This window comes from Myotis myotis, unplaced genomic scaffold, assembly GCF_014108235.1.
Source record: "Myotis myotis isolate mMyoMyo1 unplaced genomic scaffold, mMyoMyo1.p scaffold_m19_p_17, whole genome shotgun sequence".
Lineage (NCBI taxonomy): Eukaryota > Metazoa > Chordata > Mammalia > Chiroptera > Vespertilionidae > Myotis > Myotis myotis.
Genome location: NW_023416321.1, coordinates 14,248,358 through 14,260,120, shown reverse-complemented (window position 1 = coordinate 14,260,120; position 11,763 = coordinate 14,248,358). Strand labels below are relative to the sequence as shown.

The following is an 11,763-nucleotide window of genomic DNA, read 5'->3' as shown; positions in this document are numbered from 1 at the left end:
ATGGTAGCAATTCAATTCTGAGGATTTAGAGTCTTAAAAAATTAAGGTTTGGCCCTGGCTGGTGTGGGTCAGTGGTTGGAGCATTGGCCCACGCACTAAAGGGTCGTGGGTTCGGTTCCTGATCAAGGGCACATGTCTGGGTGGCAGGTTCAATCCCCAACCCTGGTTAGAGTGCATGCAGGAGGCAACCAATTGATGTGTCTCTCTCACATCGATGTTTCTCTCTCCCTCCCTCCCTCCCTCCTTCCTTTCTACTCTCTCTCGCTAAAAAAAAGAAAAAAGAATGAAGGTTTGGTCACCTGGCCTGGTTAAAAAACAAACTGAAGTGCCCTTTTAGGGCAAAGTGAAAATAAAATGAGTAATAGAAGAGGAAAGTTATAAATATCAACTGCTGACAAGTTTCAGAAATAATTATTGCAGAAGCTATGCGTATTTTCTTTCTTGCTTGTTTTGTACCATATACTCTATATATTAACTTCCCCATCCTTTCTTTCCCTTATTATTTTATGTAAGGATTTTTGTTGGTAGTAAACTTTATAATTTAGTCTTGATGTTTACAGAATCCTCTAGAGGAAATGTGGCTGAACTACTAGTAGGAGAGGTATTAACATCACCCAGAGATGACTGACTACTGTTACTGGAGAGACTGCATCTCCACTTTATTTTATTTTATTAATATTTTTATAGATTTCAGAGAGCAAGATCAATGATGAGAGAGGACCATTGATTGGCTGCCTCCTGCACACCCCACACTGGGGATGGAGCCCACAACCTGGGCATGTGCCCTGGTCGTGATTCGAACTGTGACCTCCTGGTTCATAGACCTACGCTCAACCGTTGAGCCACAACGGGTCGGGCTGTCAATATTCTTTAAGCTGCACATTAGTGTTCTGTATGCTCTTTTGTGCATAATATATATCTTGAATTGAAAAACAAAAGAACATCATTATTGCCAACGGCTATGAGTCTGAAGGCAGGAGGATGCTGGGAAGAGCTTCTAGAGATGAGGCTAAAGAGGGACAGAAAAGACCAAGTCTAAGGTCCCAGAAGCCAAGAATTGAGGCTGAGTGAACATCAGATGAGCCAGCAGTCAGGACCTTCTCCCCAGCCCCAAGGGAGCCAGAGCAGCACTGGGAACTTCTCATCTCCTCCTCCTGTTGGCGCTGACAGAGGACGCCTGCTTGCTGGTCACATTCAGATATGGGTGCACATCTCAATCAATGTGGAGATGTTGATCGTCGATTAGCAGAGTAGAATAAATCCAGTAATTAGGTAGAGTTGGTGAATACATATGAGCTGAACCCTGGGACGGACCTTCCTGAGGCCAGATGGGGAAGTTGGGTGAACCCCTTTAATCAACACAGAAAGGCTCTCTGCGGAAGCTGGAGATTCAGCGGGTGAAAAAGAGCAGGTTGAGGTGGGGAATGAAGCAGGTGGGAGGAGGGGTGTAAGAGAACAACTGGGAGGTAAAGGGCAGCGGGGAAGCCAGGCTGTGCCTCCATCTCCCCCACCTTCCTGAAAAAGATGCAGCCAGCTTTTCGGGGACCTTCTCAGCGTTGCAGAGAGGGTTGATGGCACCATGCAACAATGTTGGCAGCCAAGAGGTTAACCGAAAGCCAGATGCCCCTAGGGTGGTGCGAGGGGGTAGGGCTGCGAGGGGAAGCAGTGCCGTGGTTGCACCCCTCCAGTTGTCTTGAGACTACTGTGGGCACCCGCTGGATTGCTGGGAATCCCCACAAACCCCAGGCCCCCAGCAGTCAGTCCCCAGCAGTTCCCGGCTCTGGGCTCCTGCGGCGGATGGTGAACTCCCATCCCCCACCCCGGGAGCAGTAGCCTCCGCGGGCTGGCGCAGCCGAGTGGAGCCTGGACTCCGACAGATGCGTAGTCTCTCTAACCGCTCCTTGGCCTCTGAGTCAGCGGTGTAGGGCCTGCGCTCTCTGCACACAGACCTGGCCCTGGTCTTGTTAAGATACTGAAGGGCAGGGAGGTGCTGGGATGAGGTACAGCAGGTGAGGACCTCCATTACCCAGGGTGAAATCTGAGATCGACACCGCTGACCGCAGGTCAGACACTGGGGAGTAGAGGAGCTCAGAGATGTAAGACGAGGGGTCCCGGGCTCTGGATATGGGGGTGGGGGACAGGCCAGATACCCCCTCTTACTCCTTCCAATCGCTGCCTCTTCCAGGGACCCCCTCCGCCCTCCCGCAGGTCCTGGTCCTCTCCCCTCCCCCACGAACTCCTGCTTCCTCTGCGGATTGGTCCCTGGCCTGCCGGGGGGCGGAGTCCAAGGGCCGTGACGTCACCGGCCGGGGGGGGGCAGACGGCTAGAGGAGGGGGTGACGGGCCCCGGCTCAGCACCTCGGAGAGCTCCCTCCCCGGCCTTGTTTTGCTCCCAATCGCCGCCTGGGGAGGGAGCCTAGGGGCCGGTACCCGCGCAGTAGCAGGGGGATGGCCGTAGAGGGGTCGAGGGGCCCCGATGGGCAGAAGGCCCAGCCGTGATCCGGCGGGGAGGCCGGGGTGCCGGGCGGGGTAAGGGGCAGCTGGCAGCGGCAGCAGGGGCTGCACATCTGGATGGAAGCGAGCTTTGTCCTGACCACCATGGCTCTGGGGCTGTCCTCCAAGAAAGCGTCTTCCCGCAACGTGGCCGTGGAGCGTAGGAACCTGATCACCGTGTGCAGGTGGGCTCTGCTGGCGGGCGGGGGGCGCGGGCGGGGAGCGGGGTCGGGCCGGCTCTGGAAACCGGGGTGAGCTGCCTGCGGGAGGATGCACGGCAGCCGCGGAGACAAGGAAGGTGGCACAGGGTTCAGAGGAGCGCGTCCACCGTCCTCTGAGGCCCAGACCGGGAGGGGGTTTGGAGGCCTGGTTCCTACCCTTCTAGGCCAAGCCAGGCCTTGCCCAGCCTGAGGCCCGGAGGGTGGGGGGTGTTTAATTGGCGCTGCAGCTTCCTGTGAGAACCAGGAAGTGACACGGTGCGAGGGGGAGGGTGGTGGTTGGCTCCCCTGCTGAGGACAGGGCGGCAGGATAGGCGATCACTGCCCTCCAGGCATCCCCGCGTTCCCACCAATAGCCTGGCCTCTCTGGAGCCGGCTTTTCTGGGAGGGTTTCCAGTGCTCAATCCTGAAGCAGAAATGGTGTCCTCCTTCTCTGGGCAGCTCCGACCTGTGGCAGAGTCAACAGGGCCTGTGGGCGAAGACCCTGAACTCATCCAGTGAAGGGCGGGGAATGCTGCCCTTGCTATGGGAAGGACTGAGGGCCTGGCCGCAGAAACCTGGGTCTCCTTGGTTCAAGGCGAGGAGGTTGGGAGGGCAGGCCCATTGGTCCCTGAGGGTGGGCTGTTGCAGTGGTGAGAAGATCCCCCCGCTTTCTTGGGGCCCAGGAAGTGAACCTCCCATTGCAGCCTGCAGGGACTCACCCTTGCTGGGCTGCTCTGAAGCCAGGCATGGCCATTAGCTCAGCCTCTACCTCAGCCCTCACTGTACTCATCTCTCCTCGGATCCCCATGCCAGCTGCCGTCACCTGCAGTCTCCCTGCTCCCCCCACCCCCGTGCCACCTCTCAGCTGTTTTCCTTGCCAGCTCCACCTGCCTGTACACAGGAATCAGTGCCCACCTGATGCCCCGGCTACTGTGTCCTGTAGCTCCTTCAGGTTCCTGGGCACACACCCAGCCACACTGCGCCTGTCTCACACCACTAGACCCCTAGTGCCTGGCACAGTGCCGTGCACATCAAGCCTCTTAAAGATGCCTGACGTGTTATAGAAGGGATGAGTACAAAGTGTAGACCTCTGCCTCCGCCCTCACACCTCAACTTCTGCCAGTGTGGTGTAAAACCAGGATTTCTGCCTTTGGGGCCAGATGGTCCTAGGTTCAAACTCTTGCTCCATCAGTTATTAGCTGTGCAACTGTGGTGAAGTCTTCTACTCATTCCGGGTCTTGGGTGCCTCATCACCCCCATTACAGATGTAACAGCCATGCCAAGGAATGGCAATGACATAATCCCTGTAGGAGTCTAGCCCACTGCCTGGCACACAGCAGCCCTGTCCTGATGACACCCTTCCCGTCCCTCTCCTCCCTCCTGACCGCCTCGGTTCCTCTTCTTTCTCTTGCCAGCCAGGACAGCTGGGCCTCTTGAGTGTGTGGGGGAGGGGGAACTCCCCTTGGCCTAGGCTGCAGAGCAGAGGTTCTGGTGGGTTGAAAATGAGCTAAGAGCTGCTGGTGTGAGAGAGAGAGTTTGGGGAGATTCGGGGCATGACAAAGGCTAGGAAACCCCTCGGGCCTCGGCTGCCTCATCACTGTCACGTGGTTTGCCTCCAGCTCCCAGAACAGGTCCCTTTAGCAAGCTGAGGTCTCCCCTGGGCCCTGGCCTCCCTGTCTCCATGGCAACCTGCAGCAGCCACTGCACCTCCGAACAGGGAGCACACCATGGAGCTCCCGGGGGCGATGGCCATCTCTGCAGCACCCCTGAGGATAGATGCTGCGATGCTGAAGCCAGCCCCAGGCCCCCACTGTGGTCTGACCCAGATGATCAGAAATCAGCAGGGTGTGGGGGCTGCATAAGGAAGCCCAGATAACACCCCAACACAGGCTCCTCCTGGCAGGCCCGACCTTCCCATTAAGGCCCAGCCTCTCCGCACCTCAGGATCACACACACTCACCTTCTAGTCCTGTCTGGGACCTGAACCAACATTTAATGAGGCAGGTCATACTGTTCCTGTTTGCACCTGAGACGATGGGCCTCTGCGAGAGGAAATGACTTGTCCAAAGCCACGTGGGTATCACCAGGAAACAGGACTGGAGTGCACCAGGCTGCCTTCCCCTAGTGCAACCCAACACAGACCTGGCTCTGAGCTCAAGCCAGACCAGCTCTAAGTCCAAAGGGAAGGAAGGAAGGTCCGTGGACCCAGCTGTGCCATTGGCCTGAGAGCCAAGGATGCCAGTGCCCGAGGGCTGGGGCACAGAGTGGAGGACAGAGGGCAGAGCAGGCAGGGGCTGCTCAGGTCCTTGGGAAGTTGACAGCCACCAGGGGACCGAGATATAGCAGAGAGAGCAAGGGCTTTGGAATCAGACATACTTACTTGAGTCCTCAGAAGCTGTGTGATGTGACTCTGAACAGATCCGTCGACCACTTGGACCCTCAGTTACCTTCTATGTCAGTGATGGCGAACCTTTTGAGCTCGGCATGTCAGCATTTTGAAAAACCCTAACTTAACTCTGGTGCTGTGTCACATATAGAAATTTTTTGATATTTGCAACCATAGTAAAACAAAGACTTATATTTTTGATATTTATTTTATATAGTTAAATGCCATTTAACAAAGAAAAATCAACCAAAAAAATGAGTTCGCGTGTCACCTCTGACACGCATGTCATAGGTCGCCATCACTGTTCTATGTGAACTGGGGATGAGGTTGATGATAAGAGGAACTACTTCCCAGGACTGTTGTAGGGATGGATGAGATGATACTGCAAAGTACAGTGCCTGGCTAATTACAGGGCGTGATAAGCTTAGGGGGGAAGGGCAGTTTCCAGCAGCCCCTGTGTCTGCTCTGCCCCCCACAACAGGGCAATATGGGATGTTGGGACCCGTGCCCTCAGCCCTGCCCCACACATTGCAGCACGGCAGGTGGAGATGCAGGGGTTAGGAGTAGGGATTGCAGAGGGAGCTGAGGCTTTGAGCAGGACTGCAGAGGCGGATGGCGCTGCTGGGCTCCAGTCCCTCAGCTCCCTTGGCTTTCCTGACTCCCTCCTTCTCTGACCCCCAAGGCCCCTTCCACTGCTCCCTCCCACCCAGCCTGTCTGTCAGGCCCACAACCTGCACCTCCCCCAGCCCAGCTCTGCACCTCCTGGTTCTGGGCAGCTGGTGTGTGGGCGGCTAAGCTGAGAAGGAAAGGGGACGGGAGGGGGGGGCGCTTGGTGTGCTGAGAGCCCACCTGGTCACCATGCATACCCACACCCCATGTTTTCAGTGCCAACTCACAGCCCTGGCACAGGTGACCCCCCCCCTCCAGAAGGTACCGAAGGTTATTCCAGCAAAAGCAGAAGGCAGCTCAGTGCAGGGGTACAAACCAGCTTCTAACTCCTAACTGACCCCCAACATGTACTTGGGAATGCAACTCCAAAGGGTGGGCAAGGAGGGGCTCTGGGACAGCCTCCGCTCTGGGTGCCTGGACTTGCTACCTATTGTTTCACCCCCTCTCATACCTTGTTCCCAAAGCTTCCTTTCTCTGGCTGTCACCCTTCCTGTCACCCACTTTGTCAATCAGTCTCCCACCTGCTGCCCTAGCACGCCCATGTCACAGCACCTCTATGGTCGCTCTATTCTCACCTGTCTCCCACCCTCTTTCCCTCTGGCACCCCGCTACATCCATGCTCTTCATGACCTCTTCTCTGCCCTTTGTCCCTCTCTTTGCCTGATGCCCCTCCCCCGCCACCATCACCCTGTCTTCTCACCCGACACCCCCCTGCCCCTTCTCCTACCCTCCACCCAGGTTCTCTGTGAAAACACTGCTGGAGAAGTACACAGCAGAGCCCATCGATGACTCATCCGAGGAGTTTGTGAATTTTGCAGCCATCTTAGAGCAGATCCTCAGCCACCGTTTCAAAGGTGGGCCCAGGTTCCTGTGCTTATTGCCCAGCTCTCCCAACCCCCATCCTTTAGCTCCCGGCCACTCCACTCAGATCTACTCTGCGCTCTCTGAACCCCATCACTGGCCCTGGTCCCAATTCTGGTCCATGTACAGAAACTCGTGCAGAGTTAGGAAGAGGGGAAGGGGTCTTCTGGACATGCAGTTATAGGGATGTGCCCTTTGTGTACATGCATATGTGTGTGCACACATGTTTGGGGCAGTCACTATGTATGTGCGTGGCTTACACTTATGCATGTGTGTGACCCATTACATGGGTCCTCTCTAAGCTCCCTTGTCTCGCTGAGCCCCCTCCCTGCCCTGGCTCAGCCTGTGCCCCAGCAGGTCCCGTGAGCTGGTTCAGCTCAGATGGGCAGCGGGGCTTCTGGGACTATATCCGGCTGGCCTGCAACAAAGTGCCCAACAACTGTGTGAGCAGCATCGAGAACATGGAGAACATCAGCACAGCCCGAGCCAAGGTGAGCGGCTGGCAACGGGCAGGACCAGGGCAGCTTCTCCAAGCTCTGGGTGTCGGGGAACTGCCTGCTCCTTGGTCCTCACCTCTGCCATGGGTGACGGGGAGAACAGCCGCAGGTCCAGACCAATGGCGCACACACGAGTCCCTTCAGTAAAGGTGAGCATGCTTTCCAGGGCCGGGCATGGATCCGAGTCGCACTGATGGAGAAGCGCATGTCGGAATACATCACCACAGCCCTGCGGGACACCCGGACCACCAGGTCAGACCCTCTCAGGCAGCTCAGACCACAGGTCCCAGTGTGCATGTCCATTTTCTAAACACACTTGATCCTTAACTTCCTGCAGCAACCTTTCCTCGCTGCACTACAACTCCCAGCATGCACCTACGTTTCCCTCTCTCCCAGTCTGTCCACAGGTCAGCCTGGTCTGCAGTCAGGATACACACCTTTGGCACCATCATCACCTCTTCCAAATAAAATTCATTATCCCCATCACTTCCCAGCACCAGACTCACACGTCTCTACCTTCAGACACACATCGGGACAAGTCTCAACCATGTATCGTTTCACTTGTTGGCCTTGTTCCGTGTCCTACAGCAGCCCTGCCTGTTGGGACTGCAGAGTCCCAGCTCGCGGAGCTTCATTCTCTGCACTGGGCCCCAGGGCAGGGGCAGGACCTCAGGCGACATGTGCCAGTGGGGAATGGTGTGTTTCCTGACTTTAAGGATCGGGGTGACTCAGTACTTGGTGGGAAACGGGTAGTTCAGAAGACTGAGGAGAGTCTGTTCTCAGGGGACACACGTTCTAATAGGTGGGAGACACAGGTGCTATTCCCAGGGGGCCCCAGTCTGAGGGAGACCAAGACCCACACCTGAGGGATGAGCAGGAAGCAGATACCTCCTTCCTCTAAGAAAGGTTTGTGGTAAACCAACCAGAGAGATCCCGAGGGACGCGGGCTCCAGGGAGCGTGCTGCACCCTAAGTCCCTCCACCCCCACCACTCCCCACAGGCGTTTCTATGACTCAGGAGCCATCATGCTGAGGGAGGAAGCCACGGTCCTCACGGGGATGCTGATAGGGCTGAGCGCCATAGACTTCAGGTGGGGCCTCAGTGTCGGGGCCAGCGTGGTGGCTGTGGAGGGGTGTCCCCACTCACGAACGTACACACCCCCAACCCTCATACCCACCCCATCCCCGTGGGCTCTGTTCCCAGCTTCTGCCTGAAGGGTGAAGTGCTGGATGGGAAGACCCCCGTGGTCATCGACTACACGCCCTACCTGAAGTTCACCCAGAGGTGCGGAGCGGGATGGCGGCGCTGGGTCCGGGCAGATGCCGGGCGGAGGGACGGGCCGGGGGCGGGGGGCTGGCTGGGGGCAGCGCGGGATGCAGGGGCGGGCGAGCCTGCGGTGCCCCCTGCTCCTCCCGCCAGCTACGACTACCTGACCGACGAGGAGGAGCGGCACAGCGCCGAGAGCAGCACCAGCGAGGACAACTCTCCCGAGCACCCGTACCTGCCGCTCGTCACCGACGAGGACAGCTGGTACAGCAAGTGGCACAAGATGGAGCAGAAGTTTCGCATCGTCTACGCGCAGAAGGTGTGCGCGGCGCGGGTGGCCGGCCGCTGGGGGCAGGGGAGGGGGGGCGGGCCTGGCGGTGCCGGGGACCCTCCTCTCCGACGGCGGGCTCACCCTCACCGGCGCCCCGCAGGGCTACCTGGAGGAGCTGGTGCGTCTGCGCGAGTCGCAGCTGAAGGACCTGGAGGCGGAGAACCGGCGGCTGCAGCTGCAGCTGGAGGAGGCGGCGGCGCAGAACCAACGCGAGAAGCGGGAGCTGGAAGGCGTGATCCTGGAGCTGCAGGAGCAGCTGTGAGCGTCGCCGCCCTGACCCTTGACCCGCCCCCCCATCACATCACCCCAGGGAACCCCCATCACCCCCACTGACTCCAACCTCACCTGTCCTGATACCTGCATCCAACTCAACCAACCACCAGCATCAAACCACTGACCCATCCTCTATCCTGAAGTCTCCCCAGGAACCTTCTGCGTTATCCTCAACTAAGATCCTGGGACCCTTCCAAAAACCCGTTCCCCACTTCATCTCAATTACCCGACATCAGCTAGAAGGGCCATCCACCCAACATTATTTCAGGGGCCCCAACATTACCCATTACTCACAAGGACCTGTTACCCAGCGACCTTGAATGTCATTGAATTATTCCCTCTGATGTGCTACATACCCCACTGACTGTCCTCACCCACGGTGACCCCTGACCTCACTCCTACCCACCCCTGACATTTACCCACTAAACCTTTTCATCATCCTATGACCTCCCGGCATGATTCCCCAAGCCCCCACCCCCACTAGTTACATTTCAGAATTCCTACACTAGTCTCCTCCGACTCCCACAACACCCTTTACTCCCTCTGGCCCCAACCTGAGGGCACCAATCCCTGTCACCTCTCTGACCCCCAGTACTCTCCACTGGCTTCTAGAATCTGCCCCACTGATCCTCAACATTCTGTCCCCATTTCTGCTACCCAGGTTTCAACCCTAACCCCTCCCCCCTGCTGAGACTCCCTTCCCTACTTCTGTCCCCTCTCCCAGCCAGCCTGACCCCCACCTCCCCATCCCAGGACAGGTCTGATCCCTGGCGACCACGCTCCCCTAGCCCAGGGTTCCAAGGAGCTCACCACGCCCCTGGTCAACCAATGGCCATCACTGGGAACGCTCAATGGGGCTGAGGGTGTCAGCAACCCCAAGCTGTACCGGAGGTAAGCACAGCTGGGCTCCGCGTGGGCCTGAGTGCTGGGCCCTCTGAGGGGAGAGGGGCCTGGGGGGCGGTAAGCCTCTGCCCAGACACCAGCTCTCTGCTCTGTCACAGACACAGTTTCATGAGCACGGAGCGGCTGTCAGCTGAAGCCAGTCTGAGCTCGGACTCCCAGCGCCTGGGAGAGGGCAAACAGGATGAGGAGCCCTGGGGCCCCATCGGTGAGCCCCCCATGCAGCACCCAGCATGCCTCCAGGAAGGGCTCTGGCCTTGGGGCTTGTAGTCAGGCCCTGGTCAATTCCCTTTAACTCAGCCCTTCCAGAGAGGTTAGCACAGCAATTAAGAGCTTGGTTTGGGGTGTAGGGCAGCCCCTAGTGCACACCCCAGCTGCGCCTCCTCTGGTGGAGCTTGGTCAGTATTCACACCGCTGAGCCTTCTCATCCGAAAGTGGGGATGCTGACCAGTGATCGTTTTGGCAGGTGGTGAGGGCCTAGTGGCTTTTTGTCATGACTTCCTCAAGGGGTTCCAATGGTCGGGGAGTTCTTTGCCTAATTTGCTCATATTTCATGCGCTCTGTGAACCACGTGCCTGACCCTTGTTTCCCCCTCTTTCTTCGGCTGCCAGGAAGCTCTGAGCCAAATTAGTGGCTCCCTTCACGCGAATGCCCAGGACTTCAACGCATGCATTTTGTGTTGCCCTCCCCGTGGCCTCATCTTGGTTTCCCGCCCTAGTTTTCCCGGTGCCTGGAGGTCATGTCTTTTCTAAAAACCACTGGACTGGATGACCCTAGATCTCGAGACAAGGCAGGCTGTGAACATGACCCTGCCACACTGTTTGTGATTGTCCGTGTCAGTCTCCCCACCAGACTGTGAGCTCCTTGAGGGCAGGGACTGTGTCTAGTCCGTTCTCTGTACCCCCAGTGCTTGGAACAGAACAAGTGCTCACTATGTGTTTAATAAACGGACGGAGAGAGGGAGAACCTCGGGGAGACAGAAACACACACTGACGATTACAAGAGTGTTCCCTGTGCTGTGCGTGGCACAGGCAGGTGCTCCACCAGGTTACCGGAGATGGCAAATGCTGCGGAAATGAGGCGTCTCCCGGTGGGGGGTAGTCTGATCCCAAGGTCCGACCCAGGCAGACGGGTTGGCCTGGCCTCACCCACCCTCTCTCCCCAGGGAAGGACCCCACGCCCTCCATGCTGGGCCTCTGCGGCTCCCTGGCCTCCATCCCCAGCTGCAAGTCCCTGGCGAGCTTCAAATCCAACGAGTGCCTGGTGAGCGACAGTCCTGAGGGCAGCCCAGCACTGAGCCCCAGCTGAACAGTGTGGGTTGTGCCAGCCCCACCTGCCAGGGCATAGCCACCTGCCACCTTTCCTCAGAGTCCCCCCCCATCCAGGCCGCCTGCCAGAGACCGCTGCCCACCCAGCCAGGTGTCTCTTGGCAACAAAACCTTTTGCTTCTGGTTTTAGCTTCCTGCCCAAGGAAGCAGGGTTACCAAGGGAAGCCTGGTGGGTAGGAAGGTGGGGTCGCCAAGGCCACAAAGTCCTTGGGAAAGCTTGCTCCACGCTTCTGGTGACTGTGATGCCTGGCTGCTCCCGCCTGGGACTCTTCCCCATCTTCCCCACCCTCCTCAGGAGCTGGTGGCCCAGCCTCAGCACCTTCATCTCCCCCACCTCTCCTGTCTGTCCTGTATTCATTCCCTGGAGTCACTTCTTCCTCAGCCCCCAGTGCAGGGGCTCTGAGGGGACCAGGCAAATAAAAACCAGAGGACTGAGGGAAGCCTTGTTTGTGGGGGCTGGGACAGGACCCTGTCCTGAGGTTGGCAGGATACGGCAGAACCAGTGCTGAGCCCACAACCAACAAGATGCTGCACCACAGAATCAGAGTGCGCCCTGGGG

The 11,763-nt window shown here is 57.8% G+C and overlaps 1 protein-coding gene across 6 annotated transcripts; it reads left to right on the top strand.

Annotated features, from left to right (window-relative positions):
* The first annotated feature begins 2,314 nt into the window (after positions 1 to 2,314).
* RUNDC3A (RUN domain containing 3A) lies at positions 2,315 to 11,605 on the top strand. Of its 6 annotated transcripts, none has more exons than XM_036340598.1 (11): positions 2,315 to 2,678; positions 6,487 to 6,602; positions 6,967 to 7,100; positions 7,273 to 7,358; positions 8,107 to 8,196; positions 8,310 to 8,390; positions 8,526 to 8,691; positions 8,804 to 8,961; positions 9,730 to 9,867; positions 9,978 to 10,084; positions 11,042 to 11,605. In XM_036340598.1, the coding sequence occupies exons 1-11, from the start codon at positions 2,572 to 2,574 to the stop codon at positions 11,182 to 11,184; spliced, it is 1,326 nt and encodes a 441-aa protein (XP_036196491.1). In that variant the 5' UTR covers positions 2,315 to 2,571; the 3' UTR covers positions 11,185 to 11,605. The 6 variants fall into 6 exon arrangements, with proteins under 6 accessions (XP_036196491.1, XP_036196490.1, XP_036196489.1 ...); XM_036340597.1 differs by having other exon boundaries at positions 6,964 to 7,100; XM_036340596.1 differs by having other exon boundaries at positions 6,952 to 7,100.
* The last annotated feature ends 158 nt before the right edge of the window (positions 11,606 to 11,763 follow it).

Bases quoted from the DNA above. Each gene is read 5' to 3' on its own strand.
- RUNDC3A (XM_036340596.1), top strand. From the start codon at position 2,572: ATGGAAGCGAGCTTTGTCCTGACCACCATGGCTCTGGGGCTGTCCTCC. The intron at 8,962-9,729 runs GTGAGCGTCGCC...TCCCCATCCCAG, and splicing joins CTGGAGCTGCAGGAGCAGCT to GACAGGTCTGATCCCTGGCG. The intron at 9,868-9,977 runs GTAAGCACAGCT...GCTCTGTCACAG, and splicing joins AACCCCAAGCTGTACCGGAG to ACACAGTTTCATGAGCACGG.